We start from the raw sequence: 25,755 nt of genomic DNA on the forward strand, positions 1-25,755 counted from the left end.
AGACCACACTTTGTGTCAGCGTGCGCTACATTTCAGATTTAAACTCTACAATCTCAGCCTGCTAGGGTTTATGATCTACATGTACCATATGGAGGGTAGTGTAAAAGTGAGTCAGGTGTACTTTACTAATTAAGGGAAAACACTACTATGAGCAGGATGACTCCAGGAGCAGGGCTGGGAATCGACACGGACTCTTCTACACAAGCCAAACACCACAAACTTTGTATAAACAAAATATAATTCTTTAGTGATTCTTTAGCCTAAAAGGTTTCCTTATTTGTCCCAAGCTGAACGTCATGACATCAGACTTGTTCCAAAAGTCATGATGTGGATGCCTTCGTGGGCTTTCACATAAATATTTACACTCCGGACACTAAGCAGACGAAGATCCCGTCGAAACAACAAATCAGCTTTGACTAGAAGAGCGTTCTATTAGCCAAGATTAATAAAATAAGTATGTAAAGTGCCAAAGCAGCAGCAGCAGCAGCAGCATCATAAAACACCTCTCCTAGTTTGGGCTTTGTGTGTTTAGCGTGTCTCGTAGTGTTTAGCGTAAGGTCCCCTACCACAGACCGTTACGAGGACGTATTTCAGCTAACGATATTAATACATTTGGCATGTAATTTGATCCAAAACAAGTCAGTCAATCTCAATTCTTTTTTTTTTTTAATATCAATTAAGAGCTGAAGTTTTTTTTAACTCCTCCACCAGAGCCAAGTTTTAATAATCTTAATACTTTCCAGCTGACTCACACACTGCAGTGAAACGTTCAAGTGCAAGTCAGAGGTCCAGTCTGAACGAAGCCAAGAAGATAGCACTATGTTCCTTCTAGTCTGCTTTGCTATCCTGTAGATTGTTTTGTGGGCTTATCTATGCCTACATACTGTATGACCTGTCTGCAAATGTATATCTGTACTAAATAATGCACTAATAAGTGTAAAACAATGATTGGATGCAAATCATAACCAAATTGTTTATTGGTTAATTAAATAAAAAAAAAACCTGTAAACATCAAATTAGGAAAAACAAAAAAATTTTTTTTTACATTTTTTTGTTTTTTTTTATCTTATATGATTGAGGTTACGTTATAATGGTGACATAATTTCCAAAGAATGGGAAATAATGGTGTCCGGAAAGTCCATATTTGTCCAGAAATGAAAAGAGGTGATAATCAAAATGCACCTGAGGTCAAGCATGATTCGTGTTTGATCAGCGCTGATCTTCAATAAACTCTGTGTAATCTAGTCTGTCAAATTTGGTCTTTTCTTGATTTTCTTTATCATGCTAGATTGGATGGGCACGGTGGCTTAGTGGTTAGCACGTTCGCCTCACACCTCCAGGGTTGGGGGTTCGATTCCCGCCTCTGCCTTGTGTGTGTGGAGTTTGCATGTTCTCCCCGTGCCTCGGGGGTTTCCTCCGGGTACTCCGGTTTCCTCCCCCGGTCCAAAGACATGCATGGTAGGTCGATTGGCATCTCTGGAAAAATTGTCCGTAATGTGTGTGTGTGTGTGAGTGAATGAGAGTGTGTGTGTGCCCTGTGATGGGTTGGCACTCCGTCCAGTGTGTATCCTGCCCTGATGCCCGATGACGCCTGAGATAGACACAGGCTCCCTGTGACCCGAGGTAGTTCGGATAAGCGGTAGAGAATGGATGAATGAATGAATGAATGAATGAATGAATGCTAGATTGGGCTAGTGGTCAATATGGTGATTGGAGTCACCAATTTTTTTTTGTCTATTTTTTTTTTTTACCACACCTGTTTCTTAAAACATGAGCAACAGGGATTTTTTTAATGTAGGTGTTTTTAATTAATCAATTAAAAAATTGCTGTAGCATAAAAGGGGAAAAACATTTTGATAAGGCAGAAATAAGCATTGGCTCAATATGGACCTTTAGTTTTTCAATGTAGTGAACTATTTTAAAATGTTGTAAAAATAACATCATCTGCTTTGTTATTTTTCCCTGTTTATTGTTATGTAAGTAAAGTAAGACCATCAATCACACCGTATACTAACATGGAAGCTAAACTGCTCCCATTCATACCCCTGGCATTTGGTGGAGTCTTCCAGTTCCTGTTTGCTGCTGATCGTAGCCATGTCTGTTTTGCAAAAGGCACTAGGCTAGTATTTTTTTCATCTAGCTAATATGAGATGTAAGAAATTACAGAAATCGCACCCAAATTCCACTCCAAGGTACACATCTAAAAAGTATCATAAGGTAATACATTTAGGACTCTAAACGTATAAACGTGATTCAATTATAAATATGGGAGCGGCAGCAGGACATTAAGGATCACCACGAACAAAGGGTTTAAGTGACGGCGATTACCATTTAAAGTGACCACTTGGTTGATAACAATACCAAGGCCTACGTGGCCATGATTACCATTTAAAGTGACCACTCGGTTGATAACAATTGTAACAATACCAAGACAAGGTGTACGTGACCATGATTAACATTTAAAGACAATCAGCTAGACAACAAGGCGCAGCCCAGCCATTTGGGAGACATTCAGCTTGTACACTCAATACACATTCAAAGCGGAACTTCATTTAAATTACCAAAAGAGAAAACTGTATAAAATGCTTGAGCAGGATTTACTCGGGGTTATTATTGACTCCGATGAACCTAAAGTACGTCATGTATTTTGTCACTGCTATGCTGGAATAAACTTCTTTTTCTTCATTAAGATCTTCAACATCATCGTCTTATTTTCACTACCACATTTTTAATTTTGTACAGAGAGGGAAAAAAAAAGTGTTGTAATACATAATCCCAAGAATACCACACTCACAGAGAAGCACGGTGTCGGTAGCATCATTGCCTCTCTGCCTAATGGGAAATACACGTCATCTATTAATCTATCATTAATGGAGCAATGCTCCAGGATACAGTACAGAATAATTTCATATCATCTGCCAAGCGTAGGGAAATGAAGACAATTTGCCAAGAGGAATGGGAGAATATTGATCCACAATGCTGCAAAAGCTAAGTAACTCTTACCAAAGATGTCGGAAAGATTTAACAGTCAACAAGAGCATTGCAATAATGGGCTGGACGTCTGAATGTTTTATTCTATATCAGTTCAGATTTTTTAAACAGATCTTTGTTTATTACAATGGATACATCATTTTTGTTCATATTCATACACTACAGACATTATGTGTGTAAGATTGAAGTGGATATAATGTAATGGAGTAACTGACAAGTGTGACAAATGGTGGTGAAGGATGATGATTATGATTATCCTTACAGAACATCAGAAACGAGGTTCCTCAGCTGGGTAGAAGAGCTTATTCTCTGGAGTAGAGTGAGGAGCTCAAATGAACCACTTCAATTGAACTTCAACTATCTTTAAAAAAAAAAAAAAGATGTCCCTGGGACAGACCTAGGACCTGCTAGGGGTATTAGATTTTACACTTTGGAATATCTGAGCACCCCTTAGAAGGGGCTGGAGACTGTGGCTATGGATAAAGTGGTCTGGATTGAACTTTTGAGTGTATTTTTACCACCAAAAGTAAATTAAGGTTCTTCAATAATCTAGCAGTGGCTCTCTTGTAGTCTTGGAAGACATAGCTCTTTGATTTTGATCAAAATAATCCGGTTATTTGGATCACACGATTACACAATTTATCCGAACACACATCTGAGCACATCTGAATGACTAGTCAGTAAATGCATATTCCATTATTCACCGATATTAGCGTTTGACAATGCATTTTCTGAATCACTACAAGGTTTTAGCTCGACCTGGTTAAATGTTTATGCAAAAACTAACCCATGTGTTTAATATTCTCTTGTGGTACCAACACTTAGCGACGAACAAAACACACAAACGTCCTACTAATGATGGGCAAAAGTGTGTCCAATGAATAAGTCTGCAGCAGGACTTTGTCTGTGTTGCCAGATCAGGCAGTATCATGTACAGTTGTGTCAGGAAAAGGGTGCATACTGTATACAGAGTGAAAATCAAACCCCAATTCAGGGATGGCAGGTAACAAGGGGTTTTATTAAAAGAAACTAAACCAACCAAATACAGGGAAACTAAATAAACAAGATACAAGAAACAGGATGCAATGACACAGCAAAAAAACGATGCAGGACCACAGGATTAAACAGGGAAGGTACCTGGTAAGACGTGAGGAGCAGGTAAGCAGAGGTGGGAATGGGTAAAGTATAGGGTGGTGCAAACATTTTATTAGTCGTATATATAATCATACAAAGTACTGTATGGCAGTGAAATGCATGCCATACAGTACTTATATATATATGTGTGTGTGTGTGTGTGTGTGTGTGTGTGTGTGTGTGTGTGTGTGTGTGTGTGTGTGTGTGTGTGTGTGTGTGTGTGGAGCAGTTTTCTATACCTGAAACATTTGAGTTAAAAACCATAATCACTGATTGCTATCTGCATAAATATGTAATGGCTGGAAATGGCTGTTGCATTAGCTGAGGTTTAGAATGAACTCTATTTAAACACTTTCCCATACTGTACTGTAGCAATGGCACTTATAGATCAACAGAGGATCAGGGGTCCAGTAGAGAACGATGGAGTGTATAAAAACGAGGAAAATCAATCAGCATAGCCTTTTCTGTTTGGGGCCAGACTGGTGGTGCAGGACAAATGTACTCTGCACATACTTGTATGGCTAGACTGGTGCTTTTAAGCTATTTAATCCCTTTGTCTTTGAGCTGATGGAAGTAATTTGACAAAGTTTTATAGAACTTACTTATATTTAATAAAGGTTTATTTTGTATATTTTAGTTTCAGCTCTGGGAGAATGGTTTATCTTAAAGAATTTAATTTTTGGATTCATTTAGGCTATCATTCACTCAAGGATGTCATTCTCTCTCTCTCTCTCTCTCTCTCTCTCTCTCTCTCTCTCTCTCTCTCTCTCTCTCTCTCTCTCTCTCTCTCTCTCTCTCTCTGTCTGTCAATCACAATGACAGCAGCCAATTGTGGCCATCTGTGTTGTCATGTATGTAGAAGAGGGTAGATAGCGCTTTTCCCCAACTGTTGCATCACACCATATCTCTTTATTATTTTTATTTTATTTCATCTTCAAAGCTTTTTCCATAAGAATCCCACTTGTGTACAATCTTCATCGCATTCTTAGAGTCTTTTCGCGTTTTTTATGCGTTCTCATCTTTTGCTGTTATTTTTTTTAATTTATACTTTATTCTAAAAACTAACATGAATCTCAGTTATGGAGAATCACACTTTAGAGTAGAGTATTCTCGTACAATGTTGTCTGCTCGCTTTGCCTCTATCAGAGCAACAGTCCTTGCCTGAGCAGCTTGTCTTCAGCAGCTAGGCTATAAATATATAAAGAAGTTGTCTACACATGCCAGGTAATTGCTCAGCTGTAGAGCGGTTCAGAAGGTTGATTTTATTGTCAACAGACATAAGAATGTTTCTATTGATTTTTATCAGGTGATGACTGGCTTATAGCTGAACTTTGCAGGTAAGCAATTACTGACTTTGTTGTTTGTTTGTTTTTTGGGGGTTTTTTTGCACAGTATACATCCTCCATCCACTACATCCATAAATGGAAAGAGACCACTGTAAAATCACCACCGCCAAGATATTATTTGGGTAGTAGATTTTTCCTGGCAAGGCAAAGACACTGACATGGTAGTAGGTATATCGGTGGTACACATTTGTCACTCTTACAAGCTGCAAAGGCTCGTAAAATACAGTACACTGTGCTTAAGATCCCAGGAGGAAGTAGATCTTCACCCGTCGTTTGGCGTTTGAAGATATCCAGTGACTCAGCTGTTTGGACATCTAGGGGAAGTTCATTCCACCAGCTCAGTGTTTTGTTGTATTCCTAGCTCTTACCCTGAGAGATGTTGGGACCGGTCGAGCATTCTGAGGAAGTGAGGAGCAGTGCAAGGAGCAACACGTGCACAAGTCAATACATGTTCAAGGGCACTATGATTGTAATGGGAATGTACACTATATGGGCAAATGTATGTGGACACCTGACCGTCACACTCATATGTGGTTCTTCCCCAAACTGTCAGGGTGCTTGGTCAGGTGTCCACAACCAGGGTGGTTTAAATTGTGCTTGTAGATTGTTTATATTTTACAAAATAGACTGGATTCAATTGAACAGAAAATTGGTCATGTTCAAACTAAAATAATGTACTTATGTCTAGCTGAGACATATTTTAAACAAGAGTGATGTGGCTGGGGTTGAGAAAACACCATGCACACTATGTTTGTTTGTTTGTTTGTTTGTTTGTTTGTTAGCTTTGTGTTTTTTGTTTTGTGTTGTGTGTTTTTATTTATTTATGTATTTATTTATTTAGATTGCGCACGGATACATAGCACTTATCGTATTAACCATAATAGGCATTACGTAAGAAATGAATAACCTCTCAACTCAAAGCCCGATTATTAATTCAGAACAATAGTTGCCTCGAGAGGAGGCGCAATCTGTCTGTTTAATAACCAGACTTTGGGCTCATGCTTTTATGCCCTCGGGTGGGTCTTAAACGTATTCGAGTAAACTGGCAACCCGCCATGAGTCGTGCGTTGGGACGCTGACACGCAGAACATGTAGAGGACGAACACGCAGAGTGCTAGAAGATGTCCGTGGCTGTGAAAGAGCGGCGCGCGCGGCCGGCGGTGGGGAGGAGAGCGGCCAGATGCGTGTGGGCGCTTTTTCCTCACGCGGTGCTCATCCTCTCTCTCATCGGATACGCCGTGCTCGGTGCCGTAGTCTTCCAGGAGCTCGAGGGAAGACCGAGAAATGGCACGAATGAGTACCGAAATTTCGTGCGCCAAGTCGTCGCGACCGTGCGCAATCACACCGGTATGACCAGAGAATACTACTTTCTTCCTTTCTTTGTTTCTTGGCTATGTCTCTAACTTCTGTAATAATAATAATAATAATAATAATAATAATAATAATAATAATAATAATAATAATAATAATCATTTTTCTTTCTGATAGAACTGCTTAATGATCTACTAGCGTCACTGAATGTAAAGTCTAAAGCGCAAACGAATGAAACGTTTATCCAGCTGTTGCATGTCTGAGATTGAGCTGAATTGAACTGCAGTTTAGTTCTGCACGCTTTGCTCTGTAGTAATCTTTATCTCATTAAAATGATGAATCGGGAACGTGAAAAGCATGTTTTTTATGGATGTTCAGATGAGTCTGAGGAGGTTCTCATGGGTGCTGTAGAGCAGAAGATCAGAGGGGGATACCAATCTGTGTGGTCTCAGAGTCATGAAAACTGGACCTTTTATGGCTCTCTCTTCTTCTGCTGCACCGTCTTCACCACTGTGGGTGAGGAAACACTCAAATTCTCGCTGTCGTTTTTTTTTTCTTTCAGTCTTCATCCATGCTTTGCCATTTTGCTTTCTGTTTCTTTGTTTTGTTTCATGGCTTTATATTGTTTTGCATGTAAACTGACATATAATACATGTCTTTTAAACTTCTTGAGTTGTTTTATTAAGCTGTTCTTATGTCAATTCTTATACTCTATAACCGGTAGAGACCTTTTCCAGCACAGACCTTTGCTCTGGGTCACTGCATCCATTATGACAAAGCTTTTGAGAAGGAAACCAGAAGTAAAACACTGCTGCAAGATCAAAAACAGTGCAGAACTTTTTACTTTATTAAAAAAAAATATTGCATAAGATCCCACTCAGGTTTGCATGTATGGATAATAACACTTTTGTCATATTGTGAGAAAAAAATTCAGCATGCACTTAATTTCCTTAAGCACGAATCAAATATCGCTCATGGATGCAACCATCATCAGAATCATCTTGGCTTTATCTACAGCATATGGAGCTGAGTGTTTATTTCATCTGTTTTTTTTTTGTTTTTGGGTTTGTCCACACAAAATGTGTGCTTGTTTGATTGAACCTCGAGTGATCGTCTCCGATTAGTGTCTCATCCATGGCCCAAATCTGATAGAGGGCTTTGTAATTGGACAGTTATTAGGTTTCATTGTGGAACGAACGCTGATGGGGTTTGACTAAAATGCAATGATGCATCATCTGGAGCAAAGAGAAAAAAAGAAGTGGTGTTAAGGAGCTTACACAAAATACATATAAGATGCAACAAGGGAAATTTTCACTGTACAGTCAGAATATAAGTTCTGGAAATACCTGCTCGGATTTTTATTGTACTTTAGACTTTAGATTAGTCAGAGACTTCTTCTTCTCTCTCTCTCTAACGGGCAGGAGATTTATTTGCACAATATATTATGTACTTTGCTTCTAATCGGCTATCATGAGCACACAGAGCCTAAGCTGTAATCAGGCCAACTGCATAAGAACAGCAGAAAGGCAACACAATAATATTTCCTAACAGACGAGATGCTCCTTTATGAGCTGTGAATAGTGTCATGTTCATATCATCATGTTTATTTTGAGGAAGCATCACTAGTGTTGTGAAAACATAAAAAAGTATAAAAGAAGTGAAACAGTGAAAGTCATACTGAAGAAAATCATTTAAAAATGAAACAGGAAATTGCTTTAAAGTTTGTGTGAGAAATGCAATAGAACAGCGTTCTCTGTTTTGTGGGAACGTTTTTAATTTCTGATGATGCCACACTCATTCATGGTCAGGAGATTGGGTGGAAAAGATGGAAAACTTATTTTTCTAATTCTGCAAATGTTTTGGGAATAGCATTGTTTCTTAAAGGTGTCTCTGTGGAAACAGAATCCAGATCCAAAACGGGTAACAAAGACACACAACAACCAGGTCTCAGCAAAAAAACACACACAAGACAACAGGTATAAATAGTGAAGGTAATTAGTGGAACATAAGGATCAGGTGTGCAGAGACAGGAAGGGGATAAGGATCTGGCAAGGCAAACCCACGTGAAAAGACAAAACTCAAACAAAAGCACATGGCACAAGATATAAACAAACCATCCAAGCCATCGTGACAATTTATTTTATGCAAACATTTAATTCTTGATCAGAAGGACCCTCAGGAGAAATGGCAGTCAGTTACAGTGAATTTCTAATAATTAAAAAGAAACATTTCTTAAGATACTTACTAAAGAATTACAGTCTATTGTAATTCTGATTTTTCTTGTTTTGTCCCACTTGAAAGTTTTTACTTTTTGGGTTGAAATGATGAATGAATTAAATTAATTTTAAGTTTTTACTTTTATTTGAGAATAACGTTTGTTTATAGAAGTTAGTGGGAACACACAATTTTTATGTAGGGCCTTATAAATAAAATTACAGAATATATTTGTTATTTGTTATTATTGAAACATGGAATTTTCTTTATACATGACTGTATAGGTACTGTACATGCTGTGCATTTGCTGAGGCTCTTTTGTGATAGTCCAAATCATTCGGGTCAGTGTGGTGGAACTGATTTTATAATCAGTGTGCAGATACTGTAATGAGTCTGTGTGTGTTTTCTTTTGTTTCTGTCTGCTGCCTTGCCCTGTTGATTGTTTGCTCCGCCCACTTCTTGGTTACCATGGACACTAATTGTACTCAATCTTTCCTCCAGGTGTGTTTGTTTTCTTTGTCTCTGTCTCTGTTTTGTTATTGGTTCTTGTTCACTATATCTACTCTGTTTGTTCACTTCCCTGCTGTTAGTCGTTGTTGGTATGTGGTGTGTCCATGTCCATGTCCATGTCCATTTTCATTTTCCTGTTTTGTTCCGTGTTGCCTGCCTGTTCATTTGAGTTTTGTTTATTAAAACTTTAAACTGCATTTGGATCCTCACTCGCCTTTGTCTCACCGTGTCTCATCGTGACAGACTCTGTCACGATGAGACACGGTGAGACAAAAGCGAGTGAGGATCCAAATGCGGTTTAAACAATTAACAGGGCAAGGCAGCAGACAGAAACAAAGGAAAACACAGACCGACTCATTACAGATACTGTCTCAGTGTCAGGTTCTCTGATGATGGACAACATAATCTGTTAATTTAACTTACGTTTTTCTGGTCTCAAGATTCAGAATCTTAAAGATTGATTTCTGACTGACTCAACAGTCTTAAAAGGAACTGTTCTTTGAATCCAAGTTCGGTTAATTTTTTTTTTTATCATTTAGTAGCTCTATTATTATTATTATTATTATTATTATTATTATTATTATTATTACCATGTTTAAACAACTTGTATTGTGAAAAAACCTATAGCATTGATAACAGCAAAAACCCCATTTCTGAAGTTTAAATTATTTCAAAATTTTAATCAACAATTTGGTTAAAATGTTTTTTTAATAGTCTTTTCATTTATAAGCATGACCTTTCAAAACATATAAAAGTAATAAAACAAATTTTACCTTTCTTAGAATTACCAAACTGTTTCAATATAAAAGGTCTACAGTGATCCCTCGTTTATCGAGGTTAATGGGGACCGGAACCCCTCGCGATAGGTGAAAATCGGCGAGGTAGGATTGGCCCTAAGTTTGACCTTTTCACTGATGGTCATCATCTTCCTCTTCCTCTTGGGCTCACTAGGGCTTAACAAAAGTAAGGGCTTGACAAAAAGTTAATTTCAAACACAATACGCGAGACACAGTTGACAACGTGAACGAGAGTGGCGAGATACAACAAGGGAAGAAGCTGGAAGAGGACGTGATGATGCGCAGCCAATCAGCTCAGATCTCGTGCCGGGAACCAATCATGTGCCTTGTCTGAGTGAAATTCATTCTTAACATATCCCAACTTTTTGTGGTTGGGGTCAAAGCAAAGGGTCAGACATGATACAGTGATACCCTGGAGGTTAGAGGTCCTCTGTCCTTCGAACAACAACCCAGAGACTTAACATTTACAATTTTATATTATACACTTACAATGGACCTGTGTTGGGTCTAGGCGTTCATCGCTAACATTTCAATTCAGAGTTTGAGCTTGTCCTTATTAGCACAGATCAAATCCTTGTACATTCCACTGGCATCAGCTGTATCATCATTTCTGTCTGCTTTTTCTCGCTCTACTTTCCTTTGTGTGTGTGTGTGTGTCTCATTGGGTCTCTGTTTGTTTCTCTGTGTCTCATGATGGGCATCATTTTAAAGGTATGATGTTATTTCCACTATAATCTAACACACCTGATCCAAATCATCAACACCATCTGAATATTAGATGCAGATGTGATACTTTTCTACATCCATCCGTGGAAAAGTAACACTATACGATGCGACTGACTGAGCCGTTTAAACCGTATATGGGTTACAGCAGATAACTGGCTAATCTACTAAATATTACAGGAATTAGATGTACCTTATAGTCTGGCCACTTGTCCATGAAGCAATAGGAGAAGTTTAACACACACACACACACACACACACACACACACACACACACACACACACACACTAACCACTGTAGCACAAACATGGTTTAAATCAATTTTATGCCATGATACTTTATGGAAAATGTTCCAAGAATGATTAAGACTAATGGCATAAAGAAGAAATTCTCCTTAAAACATTTAATCAATATGACTAACACACATAATGCAGTTGTTGTGGTTTGGATCATAAGACAGAGAGCTTGGGTTGGCTCAGTCTCAGGATGTTATGTCCTCATCCATTAGCCATGCACTGCAGATGTCCATTAAGGGTGGGTTTTGTCAACCATCATAACAATCTTTAAGTGATTATTGGTGGATGAGAAGGAGAAAAGCCATTGGTTGGGGTATCGCGGCGGATCCGGAGTCTATCCCTGTGTGTTAGGTGTGGAATACACCCTGGATGGTATCTCTAAATTCTGTAATGCTGTAATACATACATCTCTTTCTGTTCATTCTGTTTGATCATGTGTTGGTCCTGGACGGTCTGTTTCCAAAGTAAATAAATAATTAATGCACATCTTCAGGTGATCAGACTAGACAAAGCAAACTCAATCACTTCAATAATCAGTCCTGAATTCAGTCCAATCGATTTAACCGATATCTTGTAACAGAGGGGTAAATTAAAAGATCGTACGTTCATCCATCCATTTGTTCATCTTCATTTTTTTTTATTCTGGTTCATGGTTGCAGTGGGAACCTGGACACTGCTCACATGCTCAGGAACACAATTCTTAAAAAATTATTAATGACTACATAATGTCTCAAAAGAATGATCTCAAAAGACTTTGTTACATAAATTATATGTAAAAAATTGTATGCTACTGTGCCCTGCGATGGGTTGGCACTCCATCCAGGGTGTATCCTGCCTTGTATGACGCCTGGCTCCCAATGACCCGAGAAGTTCGGATAAGCGGTAGAAAATGAATGAACGAATGCTACTGGAAATGATAGCATGGACACAATCCATGAAGAAGCAGCTCATCTGATTTAACATCTGACAGTGAAACTTGTAATTATCAGAGTCTATATGCAGCTGTAGCTGTTAAAGAGAACACTCTAGAACTGCTTATGTTCTCATCACCCTCCTGAGAGAATTGTACCATACACCATTTCTTCCAAGCAGTTACAAATCCGCCATCTGATCTCGTAGCTCTGGCCGATATATACAGTCTCTCAGAGTCGATAACAGCTTAGTTTGCAAGCGGCAGAAACCTCAACCACAGGGCTTCATAGCAATCTCATAAACTATTTCCTTTTTATCGAAATTCGTTGGGGTAGAAAACCTTCTTTAATGGATGTGCAGTAGTAGTATGTTAGGTTTGATCTAATGTAATGTAATTTGTTTTGTTTTTTTTGTTTGTTTTTTTAACAGGAACTCTGTATGAAATCTCAGATCCTGTGTTGAATAAAATCTTTTAAACACTTGCCCATTTTATGCTTTTGAGATTTGTGTACAAGTTCTACATTTCTGTTTCGTTTCAATCGTATGTTACAGTTTCGGGGTAAATACTAAAGCTAAGTCGGGTCAAGAAACGTTTATTGTTATTTCAACCTAAATTGCTGGTGCGGTACATAGTAGAATGAAACAGCGTTCCTTGAGGACCCTGGTGCTACAGAACTACAGGAGACACTACACTCTGTAAGGGCTTTTTTACACCGGGTCACTTCATGTGTTTTCTCTGATCCGATAGCTATCTGATTTTGTTAAAACTGTCCCATTTACATTAGGCCACATAAATGTGTCTCGGCGAATCGGATATCGATCCGGTCTTTCTACTCCCGCCCAAAATGCTAATATATTTGACCTCATTTCCGGGGTAATTGAAATGGAACACGCTTTGGTGTATGCGGTTGCTACAAAAAACAGCATTTACTGTTTGCTGCATTTTCGCTGGCAGCAGTGCATTTTAAGACCAAACGAGATCCCTGGGTGAAAGATCGGAGCCAGCGCTGGTGGGAAAACATATTTGTTTCTGGTGCGATGCACGACTCGTGAGTCACCTACGAGTGACGTACTTCCGTTTGGGGGGAGCAAAGCGCTGACGTACGTGGCTTGAACAACCACATTCATTTACACCTGTCCAGTTTCATCCGAAACACGTCCCAGACCACCTTCTGAAGGGGTTTGAACGATCGGATTTATATCCGTCTCGGAACCGTTTTGAAGGGCATTTAGACCTGGTGTTTTTACCATCGGATAGCTATCAGATCTCAGAAAACGCATGAAGTGACCAGGAGTAAAAACCCCCTAGTAGTACCCAAACACAGTACAAGACACTGCAAGACAGTACAGTACAATAATAGCACTGCAGCGCAAACCAGTGACAAGTTTTGTAATAAATAAAGTGCAGTAGTAAAATGCTGTGGATATAAATATGAAAGATTGTTAGCAGCAATTCAATGATGTAGAGTTTATTATGAAGGTGTGTTTGTGTGTTGGTGTGTGTGTGTGTGTGTGTGGGTTTGGGTGGTTGGCATCATTCTAGTCTCTGGGTATTGAAGTGTTTCTGGCTTTGAAATTGTCACTCAGTTTCCCTGTGGAGGCTTGAATGCTTCAGAGGAGGGTGAAGTTTAAGATTGTCTAAAATTCTAATAGCTCTGCAAATGCAGCTTGTGGAGTCGTTCACGGCTAAAGAGTCATGTTAAATGTTCAACCAGCCACGTGTTGGTCTTCAGTACTGGAATTTTATACCTCAAACACTGATGTACAGTACTCATGACTCAGAATTCAGCAACACACACCGATATAGTAAAACTGTCACGGTTTTATTTTGAGTAATGAACTGTACAGATGAACAGATAAATAATCCCTGTTCTAAATTGAATAAAGTTGCAGATTACTTTCTCTATAAAGTCTACAGAATATAGTCAGGTGGGCAGAATAGGAAAACCGTAGCAAAACCATGACATGATTTTCTCAATACACAGAGACGTCTAGGCTATGCAAATAAAAAATCAATTAACCAATCAATCAATCAATCAATCAATCAGTCGATCAATCAATCGATGAAACTGTATATAAACATATTGAAGAGTTTTTACTTTAAATATATATATATATATACTTATATATAAAATAACCACCATCCTCTATGTGTCTCAGGTTATGGAGAGATCTACCCAGTGACTGGTCCTGGAAGAGCAGCATGTATCATCTATGCCATGCTGGGAATTCCACTCATGCTCTTAGTCATTTCAGATGTTGGTGACATTCTAGCAATGCTCGTCTCCAACGGTTACCAAAGGTTACACTCTTCCTGCAAACATCTTCTCACTCGGGTGAGAAACCTCTGCAGAACCCAGGAACGTGTCGCAATTCATAATAGTATCTACACCCCCAGTCAGGAAATAGTGGTGAGTAAACCAATGGACATTCGTGAAGTGATGCTCAAACAGTCAGGTGTTAAGCAAAAATCCAGCCAGTTTCTCAAAAATGTCGCAATCTTTGAGAGGATCATTGAACGGGAGAAATTTGGTCAGAATGGACCTCTGGTGCGCACGTGTTCTTGCCCCGAGCTCAATCGGATGCCACCTGTGCCTTTGGGCTTCAAGATGTGGGATTTTTCTACCATAGGCCAAGAGATGGAGAGTTTGAATGTGCCGTTCTTGTTGATCCTGTTCGTCGTCTTTGCTTATATACTGAGCTGGGCGCTGATCCTGCCACTGTGGGAGACGGACTTATACTGGTTCGATGCGTTCTACTTCTGCTTCATAACGCTTACAACTATTGGTTTTGGTGACATTGTGCCCAAGCACCCCAAGTTCTTCATGCTGACCTTCCTCTTCATCATCACAGGCATGGCCATTATGAGCATGGCCTTTAAGTTGGGTCAGTCACGTATCATCAGCTTTTATCACCGCTGCATCGGCTGCGTCAGCTGCCTCGGCGTGGGAAAGAAGGGCAAGTACAAGGTTCAGAAAATGGAAATTGGGCATGTTGAAAATGTCGAGAATCCATGAGGAAAGTAGACAAATGTTTTTTTTTTTTCTGTTCTAAATCTTCTTACTGATTTTTGTCAGTGTTTGAGCTTCCACAAGCTGCAAGGAAGGTTAGATAGATGGATGAATTATGAGTATTTATGATGCACGGGCGTGGGGTAAAGTTCAGTTTTTTACATTTCTCCCTAAAGAATACTGGATATTGTTGGAGTACAATGGAGATCTGCATTGTGAGACCAACTGGTTTGCAGCCCTGACAGCATTAACGTTATGGTGCAAACAAATTTTTATCTTTTTCTCTCTTACAGTTTTTATGGCCATGAAGTGGTGGAACAGCACCGAAATATTCAGTATTCAGCTTCCAAAGCAGAGCCAGAACTCATTTCTGGACCAAAATGTTACTAAACTTGTCTGTTTTATCATTAACGCAGAGCCGAAACAGTATTTTCCTGAGCTGCGTTAATATTACATAAATAGCGAGTACGAAATAAATTCAACTGAAATGCACCAACTAATACAAACTGTGGACATCTTTATACAGTTTAATATACTTTTTCACCACAGCCCCTTTAAATAATTATGTCACTTTAAACCAACTGTGTGCTAAGGGTCACAGCAGCACAGAGGAAATTTTACACCACAGTCTTTTGCCTTATTCGTGCTCTTGTGGTGTGATCGTGAAGTTTTAGACCTAACATAAACCGATTGTAATTTCCCTGATTATTTTCTGCTGGGACCTTGAAAATCTGCTTTTTGTATGCCATAGTATAGAAATTGTAAGTTCTTGAACCAGGACTAGGCTCTTGATTAAGCCCCAATATGTTTACACTGCATGTCATCAGACCTGCAGGTCACTTTGCATGTGCAAAATGAGTTTGTTAACCCATATATCCACATAACTAAATAAGGCATCACATGTGATGTAAAGATAATGTAAGAAACCCGGTGGTTTAGTAACATCTACTGTAAAAGGAAACCTACTACCTATGACAAACACATCCTGTCTAGAAAAACAAAACATTCTTGTACAATATTGTTGCGTATTTGCCTTTGTATTTCAAGCAAACCTACATGATAAAGTAGTGCTGTCAACTGCTATAGGTTGTACAAATCAGTTAAAAATAACCGATAGTATGATTAATAATATTTCACACGTGAGTCATGTTATTCTGGATTTTCCTTAGGATTAGATGACACGATACCACACCGGCACCTTGGGTAGATCAACGAGTTAACAGAATCATAATCAATTACAAAAGAATGAACGATATAATATTAAATTTGGGTTTACCGGAAGCGTTGGATATGCTCCAGTATACGTCCTTTACCCGAAGAAGCCCACAGAGTTATATTACATGTTACAGTTAGATTGGGGGATGTGGTAGTCTAGTGGTTAAGGTGTTGGACTACATGAGTTTGAAGCTGCCACTGCTGGGCCCCTGAGCAAGGCCCTTAACGTTCAGTTGCTTGGTTGTATAAATTGAAATAAATTGTAAGCCACTCTGGACAAGGATGTCTGCTAAATGACAGAAATGTAAATATTACAAGAACCATCATAGCTTGTCACATACCTGTATACTGTAGCTGTATTCATATTGACACTTAGTGTGTTGGGAGTAATAGTAATGTAATTTACTGACAAGTTCATACAGTCATTCTGAGATCTTAGCTGAAACTTCATTGGTATTTCCAAATGTAGACATATCTCAGAACACAGAGTTGGGTTAAATGTCTTGCTTACACGATTTCTATCCGGTTTACAATTTTCCACTGAGCTTTCAGCGCGCGTAAAAGCCGTATCGACGCTCTCGTTGCAAGTGCATTTGATGTGGGTCGTTCTTTTCTTTAAAACACCTTACTTTCTTGAAATCACATGACACAACAGAAAATGAAACTGTATTCTGTTATTGTTTCACTGCCATCACACTGAATGTATTTTTATTCACGTGACCAAATAAATTTGACATGCTTATCTGACCTAGATTGCAACTTGTGGACGCAACATTCTGTTTAAATGACCCTTAATATGACAAATGATTAATATGAGTTTCCTGCCATCCCAAATTTTATCAGTATTAAATAAACGTTTTGCCATTTTCCCATGTTGTTTTTCTTGATCCCTTCTCTTCTTTTCTTTTCATCCACCGATTAAGAGTCACTTGTATGAGGTGAGCAATTTGTCCGTGTTTTTATCACTATCACTTCTACACTATTCGTCCGTGTCGGGATAATAAAAACAGCAAAAAAGCATGAAGAGTATTCATTTATATTTGACTTGTATCAGTGTGACTCCCAGAAACATCCCAGCCAAAAAAAGTCTTCTTTTATTTTTAAAAAAAAAGTCTATTTAATATCTGTAAAATAAATGAATAAAACAAAAGAGAGATTCTTTTTGTAAATCAATTGACCCCACAGGGCATGTTGGCTTAGTGGTTAGCACGATTGCCTCACACCTCCAGGGTTGGGAGTTCGATTCCCGTCTCTGCCTTGTGTGTGTGGAGTTTGCATGTTCTCCCCGTGCCTCGGGGGTTTCCTCCGGGTACTCCGGTTTCCTCCCCAGGTCCAAAGACATGCATGGTAGGTCGATTGGCATCTCTGGAAAATTGTCCATAGTGTGTGTGTGTGTGTGAGTGAATAAGAGTGTGTGTGTGCCCTGTGATGGGTTGGCACTCCGTCCAGGGTGTATCCTGCCTTGATGCCCAATCACGCCTGAGATAGGTACAGGCTCCCCGTGACCTGAGAAGTTTGGACAAGCGGTAGAAAATGAATGAACTGACCCCACATGATGTCTTTATTTAGATAGGCATCAGGAAACTGTGCAATATTGAGGGCAAGAGGGAAACCCAGTGTGAAGGAACAGAACCCAAAATATCAAGATCATATAAATATCCCGGCCATTTGATTAATCAAATAAACAAATATTTAAAATATAATATAGACTATAAATAAGTCTATGCAAAAAAAACAACAACAACAACAACAACAACAACAAAAAACTATACATTTCCTTACATGATTTTTAATCTGTTTGTGTTCAGTGCAAATGTTAACCACCAAATAAAATATTTTATAATTGTTGAATTTTATTTTTCATTTTGACAAAATAGAAGAGTGTCTATAGCTCATGGAATATTCCAAACAGACGTTATATCTGAGTGGAGGTACAGTAAAGGTGAGACAAATGGCCAGCATATCAACCTCCTGATGATCTGATGACGTACAGTATCTTTACCTACACAGACGGCTTTAGAAACCCGTTTCCTTTATGCATATGGACCTTCCGTCTGAGCAAAATGTGCAATATTCTTATATGAATGATTGCATCCAGAGTTTATATTTTACTACAGTTTTTATTTGATAGGGTGTGTTGTGTATACAGCCTTAAAGCCCTCTTTTTTGGTTATTAATGGTGCTTGCAAAGCAACATTCTTACTATCCTGCATACTCTTCCGGACAAAACTTCGGGGCGTAACTTGTCCCGCAGTTTTTGTCGTAGACCCATGAATGAGGTGTCAAATTGAGCAGCTCATTGAGGAGAGGTGTGCTATGACTTTTATAAGCGATCCGAGTACCAGTACTTCAGGTACCGGGCCTTTTTTCACATAGACTGCCATTATAAACTTTGGAGGTTTATAACTCGGTAAGCTTTCGAACTATCTACACCAATACCAACTGGTACACCAATTGGTACACCAATGTACCGACTGGCCTTCCGGTTGTGCCGCAGCCACGCCCCCAAAATATGCAAAATCAAAAAACATTTTACATGTGACATATCAAAACAGTCAGAACAATGAGGGGAACTTCCTCATGTGTAATTTGATGAAGTCACGTGACGTCACGTGATTTCACGTGAAAATAAAAAATTTGCACAACATCGACATGTGACATATCAAAACACTCGATGAGGTGGAACTTGCACGATGAGGGGAACTTGCCATGTGCAAGCACCATTCACATTTTCTTCAGAAAATGTACATTCTAGTTTATTATTACTATTTGACAAATCATTGCAGAGTCGGAGATTTAAAGAAAAGTAATGCTCTTTATACTTTAAGTGGAGAACCAAAACAAAGCCGTGAAGGCATCGGCGGGCAGCATGGTGGCGAGGTGGACCCCAGGAGCTTGGCTTCAGGTCGGGCAGATTGTGGAGCGTCGTCTTCTTCCAGTTGTAGGCTATGTAATGAGGCAGAGAGACACACGTTACGTTCACCTGATACTTGGCGGCTTACCTCGCCTCTGCTGTTGAGTCTGGATTCCTTCAGGAGTCTTCACCCGGAGGCTGAGGAGTTAGAGGGTGTTATGTGTGTGCTGCAGTCACAGTCACAACCTCTTGAGCTTGATCTTTCTGATCTTTGTGTTTTAGTTATTACAACAAGATAAGTCATGTCAGCCTGAAAAACCTGGATGGTGGATGTGGTAGCCTAGTGTTTAAGGTGCAGGACTACCAATCGGAAGGTGTCCACCAGGTTGGCACTGCTGGGCCCCTGAGCAAGGCCCTTAACCCTCAGTTGTTTAAAAAAAAAGAGATAAAAATGTAAGTCGCTCTGTATATGGGCCTCTGCTAAATGCTGTAAATGTGTTGTTGTCTACACGTGACATGTTGTGGTTACACTTTTCTCTTCCTGTTACACCTAGTAATGTTCTAGCATGGAGAAACCCCATTCACGGCTGTGAAGAAAAGAACAAGCAACTCAGTCGAAATTTTTATAACCGATGCATCCAGGACACATTTTGGAAAAACAGAGTTAGAGACCACATCCTGTTTTTCACATTTGAAGTAGGTTGGTGTCTATAATACATTACCTAGACCTGCTACCCTAACAACACACACACACACACACACACACACACACACACACACACACACACACACACACACACACACACACACACTGTATGCAACATCAGATACACATTCATAGACAAAAACAGGTGTTATAGGTGTTATAGTGTTATAGGTATCGAATTATTTCCTATAACAGCAGCCCTGACAGTAGTGTATCGTCAAAGGGAGTTTTCCTTGCCACCATTATTGTAAAAATTAAATAGAATTTTAATCTTTGTTATTTGTATTCTGATTTTTTATATTTCTGTAAAGCTGCTTTGAGACAATTTCCATTATTAAAAGTGCTATACAAAGAATACTAAACTGAATTGAATTGAATCGAATCGTGCCGGCTGTTCGATTCACAGGTTTATATTAACTCGCTTGTTTTAATCTGTTATCATTTCTGTAGTAACAGTAGTCAGGCACTTAATTTCCCATAACACTCATGTTGTCATATTTTATTCACACATTAAAACCCCATTTTATTAGTAATAAAATAAATAAGTGGTTCTCGCTGTAATGTGACATCCAGAAGCCATTTAAACCCTAAAAATCATTACATCTTTATCCCTAACACTTGTTATTGTCTGTCTGCACACTGAGATGGTGAGTCTCTTTGATGCTTGCTTGCAGTGTTTGTACAGATAGGACATATAATAATATTTATTCATTCATTCATTCATTTTCTACCGCTTATGATAGGGAGCCTGTGCCTATCTCAGGTGTCATCGGGCATCAAGGCAGGATACACGCTGGACGGAGTGCCAACCCATCGCAGGGCACACATACACACTCTCATTCACTCACACACTCACACACTACGGACAATTTTCCAGAGATGCCAATCAACCTACCATGCATGTCTTTGGACCGGGGGAGGAAACCGGAGTACCCGGAGGAAACCCCCGAGGCACGGGGAGAACAATGTAATGTACAAACTCCACACACACAAGGCGGAGACGGGGATCAAACCCCCAACCCTGGAGGTGTGAGGTGAACGTGCTAACCACTAAGCCACCGTGTCCCTTCATATAATAATATTACCTTTCTAAATCTCTTAAAACAAGGTACTACATGTACTACTACTACAACTAATAACAACAACAACAACAACAACAATAACAACAACAACAACAACAATAATAATGATAAATAATAATAATAATAATAACAATTATTATTGTTATTATTATTATTATTATTATTATTATTATTATTATTATAATTATAAAAATCTAAGATTTAACGGCACATATATTTAGATCTAAACATGAGACCAAATGTCGACTGTGCAATATAATATAATGGTTAGGGTCATTATATAAATTTGTTTCACGTGAGCACATAACTAAGCATACAGTATTCTGGCCTTTGGAGTAAACTCGCTGTGAGTTTATTTCAGCTACATTTGAGTGTACATGCATAACCATGGAATAATGGCACTATGTTAAATGAACGTTAATTTTTCAGCTCTTTTTAGGAGTTAAATCTAAACTTCTGTGGAATTCAAATTCTACTAACATATAGAGTTAAATATAACTCCTACCTAGAGTTTATTTCAATAATAACCCATTCATGGTCTTAACAAATCTAAAACACTAGACATTTACACAGCTGCCCCAGGAGAGGTAGCTTGGTGGGCCTGGGATTCAAGCTCACAACCTTCTGATTAATAGTCCAACACCTTACCACTGAGCTACTACTTCCAAACAAGAACAGCATAACAGTTTAATAATGTAAAATGTCACTTTTAACCTTCTCACAACAAAGTCCAAGATAATGCAGCAAGGTGCAGGAAAGATGTAGACCAAACAACACCAGGGGAAGATAATCAGTCTCCTCATCACCCAGAGTTCTCTGCTCTAACACACCTGATTCACACACTAACACTCAGCTAATTAACACTTATTCCTGTGTTGAAGTGGTTGTGTTATAGCTGGGATTCTACACAGTGCAAGACAGATTGTCCTCCAGGAACAAGGTTAGTAAGATTAATAATGTAAATGTACAATTGGGACACTAGATGGCGTTATTGTAAAAGCGTGTACTACAAAATTGCCTAATTTGATAGCAAACGGATTCCATATGCCATCAAAACATCATCTGATTTCTGTTCTAATTCAGTAGAGCCTTTCATCTAGAAAAATGATGCTTGAATGCATGTTTTATCATAGGGGTGGATTTGACACTTTTTCTTTCTATTTCAAATGAAAGCTTTTGATTTATATTTTAATCATAGTGTAGCTTGTGAACTGATGTTCACATATAACAGAGCTCACATCAGGATTTTAGAGGATTGTTCAACAAAATTGAAAGAAGAAATCAGGTAAGATGAGATTAGGTCACTAGAACACTATACTGATAAATAAAAGTCTATGTTATGATATTAAGGGTTTAGGGGATCTGCTTAGGGAAAATAACATGAATTAATTCCTGTACCCTAATAAACATTTGTGTTCATCATCAAAGTGGAAGATGACCACAACAAAAAAAAAAAGCTTAAAGTAAGTACAGTATAAGCTTTAATGGTTGTACTGAGAATATAGCTAGTGATATACAGATAGAACTGAGATACAGATATATCCATAGAGGCATAAAGTTAGTTCAAATCAAGAGATGTTTATAATCTAATCTGCACAATTTAATTTGAATGATTCAGCATGGTTTATCAGTCATTTGTAACATGCCATGATTCTTTATAATAAAATAAAATAAAATAAAATAAAATAAAATAAAATAAAATAAAATGTAATATAATATAATATAATATAATATAATATAATATAATAAAAAAATATAATATAATATAAAATAAAATAAAATGTAGTATAATATAATATAATATGATATAATATAATAAAAAAATAATATAAAATAAAATAAAATAAAATAAATAAGCGGTAAAAAATGAATGAATGAATGAATGAATGAATGAATGAATGAAAATAAAATATAAGCATTGAAGATGTAGAACAGTGAGGATTTCAAACTCACTTTGTGCAACAAGAAGGCATATTTAAGCTCATTATATTTCACACACGTGTATAATAAGCACACGCGCATTGCACGGATATTAACGTGCCCTTGTTATTTTCTTCCACGCGCGCACATTCGTCCGTTCCATCGCCTGTGCGCACACCCGCGTCTCTGGGTCGTGACGTCACTCTCGGCCACAGCGGCGGGAGTCCGGTGACTGAACCGGTCCGCGTCCTGCGCGCTTTTCTCTTCTGCACTTCACCGCCAAACACCACGCCGACTGCGGGCTACATGTTCATCTGAGGTGAGACACCGAGCACCAGCGATATAAACACGAGCTTCTCCCTGGAGCCTCAATAGACCTTATTATTTATTAATATATTGTTGTTCTTCTTGTTATAATCTTTTACAGTTATTAGGTAGATTAGATTTGAGCCTGATTATTGGGTTGGCTTTTTTTTTAGTTTTAGTTCTTTCGTTGTGGCAAGTCTGTTTATATATTATTATTATTATGATTATTATAATTATGATGATATTTTTTCTTTCTTATATACACATATACATATACATATACATATACATATTATTATTATTATTATTATTATTATTATTATTATTATTATTATTATTATTATTATTTCTGTAAGATTAACATCTGAAATGATGAATCAATCAATCCATTCATCATCATCATCATCATCATCATCTTCTTCTTCTTCTTCTTATTATTATTATTATTATTATTATTATTATTATTATTATTATTATTATTATTATTATTATTATTATTATTATGTATCCACAGTGACCCTGGTGGTTCCTAACCACTTCTTTCTTCAGCACAGGACACATCTCCCTCTCCATCGTTTTTTCCCTCTCCTCTCTTTTGGATGTCATTACGATGGGACTACTTGATGCTCTTAGAGATTTCAGTTTACTGACATGGCTGAGGGAAGAGAGACAGTCCAGGAGGCTGATCCTGTTCATCGTTTTTATTGCTTTGCTATTGGATAACATGTTGTTGACGGTGGTGGGTAAGTCAATCTAATGTCTGCTTTCACACCTGTAACATGGAGATAGATGATATGGTCTGGGGATAAACTGTTTAGTCTGTGATAAACTATTAAGCCACATCTTAATCTCATTAATGTTCTGGGTAGTGGGCGAGCACACACACACACACACACACACACACACACACACACACACACACACACACACACACACACACACACACACACACACACATGTTTCTTCTCTCCAGAGACACGTCTTTTATGATAAGTGTCAGAATTAATCCGCTGCTTTATATTTACAGATCCTTATCTAGGATTTGTTATTAAAAATAAGTGATATAAAATACATAAATAGGAGTTTAAGGTTAAAAATAGGATGGAAAGACTAATCCGTAAAGTATTTTATCCACAAATCTGTAGCCTCAACATGCAGATGTGACAAATTAAAGGAAAATCGGTGGCTGTTATGATGTGGGATGGGGTGTTGTGTTGAGGGGGTATTTATTTTACTGCCATCCACTTGTCCCCTTAGAGCAGTGGCGTCAAACTCAGCATAGTGGTTCGGAGCAAATAAATTAGTTTAGTGTCACAGGATATGTTTGTTTATGTGTCATCATTGCTGTGAAAAAGGTAGATCTTCAGTTCACAAAGGGATTTATTATACAGTATGTCATCTACAAAACAACTGAACAGACTGCAGCTCCAAATGTACGGAAATGGCATAAATATTGTACGTCTTTGTACATCCACACATTTTGTAAAGAAAATAAGTTTGTAAATACAAATATGTCAAAATAATAACGAACAACAGAGAATTAGCACGTCAGTAACTGTGTTCCCGGCCCTAAGTTTCTTGCTGTCTATATACTTCTATATATGCTGTCTATCCTAGTGGACAAATAAGCTCTTATTTTGCAATTTTTATAAATTCGAAGGAGATTATTTTAATTTAAACACATAATTTAAAATACATGGGCCAGATTAGAACCTTTATCTACAAAGGCTATATGTTTGAATCTGCTGTCTAAGAGAAGAGCATTAATGCGATTCATTACAAGGTTCTTCTGACTGATCATGTTTATCCTCTATCTGTATGGGCATGGTCTCTTTCCAGGATGACTCCGGCCCATCAACAGGGCTCGGTAACCAATACCTTAAGACGTGCAAATCCCCTAAAGCACTGAACAGATTCCCATGTGAACAGTTATGAGAGATTTTCTGTTGACGTTTTCTGCAACAACAACATCGTAACACCAACTGAGAGAAAATCTTTCAGAAGATTGTGTTGTTCAGTTTCCCAGCACAGATCCATAGACTTGTAAGCTCAAAATCTTACACTTTATGTCCATAAGCCGTCTTTAGGGCTTAAAGAAATCTATCTTTTGTGGGACAAAATTCCTCACAGTTTGGCCAGTTCTTCTTAAAGATCTCAGAATTAGCCAGTTAACCAGGACATGTTGAATGGGCAAATAATTTTGCTCCACCGGATCTATCGGGTGCGGTGGACGTGGGGTGGTATGACCACCAGTTAGCATCAGGGAACCTACATGCTGAAAAATGTTGCTACTATATTAATGAACCTAAAGTAACGGTTTATAAAGTAAACCGTGGTTTTTTACTCAATTCTATAGATAACAAAACGTCATATTACTTTGTTACGAATTAAAAAGGTATGCGGCTACTTTTCAAAATGAACTATGG

At 38.2% G+C, this 25,755-nt stretch overlaps 2 protein-coding genes across 5 annotated transcripts in view; both read left to right on the forward strand.

Moving 5' to 3' along the window:
* Positions 1-6,462: 6,462 nt before the first annotated feature.
* Positions 6,463-17,329, forward strand: kcnk18 (potassium channel, subfamily K, member 18). The gene is made up of 3 exons (XM_027143092.2): positions 6,463-6,818; positions 7,161-7,298; positions 14,396-17,329. The coding sequence occupies exons 1-3, from the start codon at positions 6,593-6,595 to the stop codon at positions 15,250-15,252; spliced, it is 1,221 nt and encodes a 406-aa protein (XP_026998893.1). The 5' UTR covers positions 6,463-6,592; the 3' UTR covers positions 15,253-17,329.
* Positions 17,330-22,265: 4,936 nt separating this feature from the next.
* Positions 22,266-25,755, forward strand: part of slc18a2 (solute carrier family 18 member 2) — a 24,445-nt gene continuing 20,955 nt past the window's right edge. The window contains exons 1-3 of one of the 4 annotated variants that reach the window (XM_027143095.2): positions 22,266-22,388; positions 23,239-23,342; positions 23,844-24,072. In XM_027143095.2, coding sequence (XP_026998896.1) covers positions 23,940-24,072 — 133 coding nt within the window. In that variant the 5' untranslated portion in view covers positions 22,266-22,388; positions 23,239-23,342; positions 23,844-23,939. Of the gene's footprint in view, positions 22,389-23,175; positions 23,343-23,843; positions 24,073-25,755 lie in introns of those variants that run through there. The other 3 variants (XM_047821754.1, XM_027143097.2, XM_027143096.2) reach the window with 3 other exon arrangements.

Source organism: Tachysurus fulvidraco, chromosome 12 (genome assembly GCF_022655615.1).
Source record: "Tachysurus fulvidraco isolate hzauxx_2018 chromosome 12, HZAU_PFXX_2.0, whole genome shotgun sequence".
NCBI lineage: Eukaryota > Metazoa > Chordata > Actinopteri > Siluriformes > Bagridae > Tachysurus > Tachysurus fulvidraco.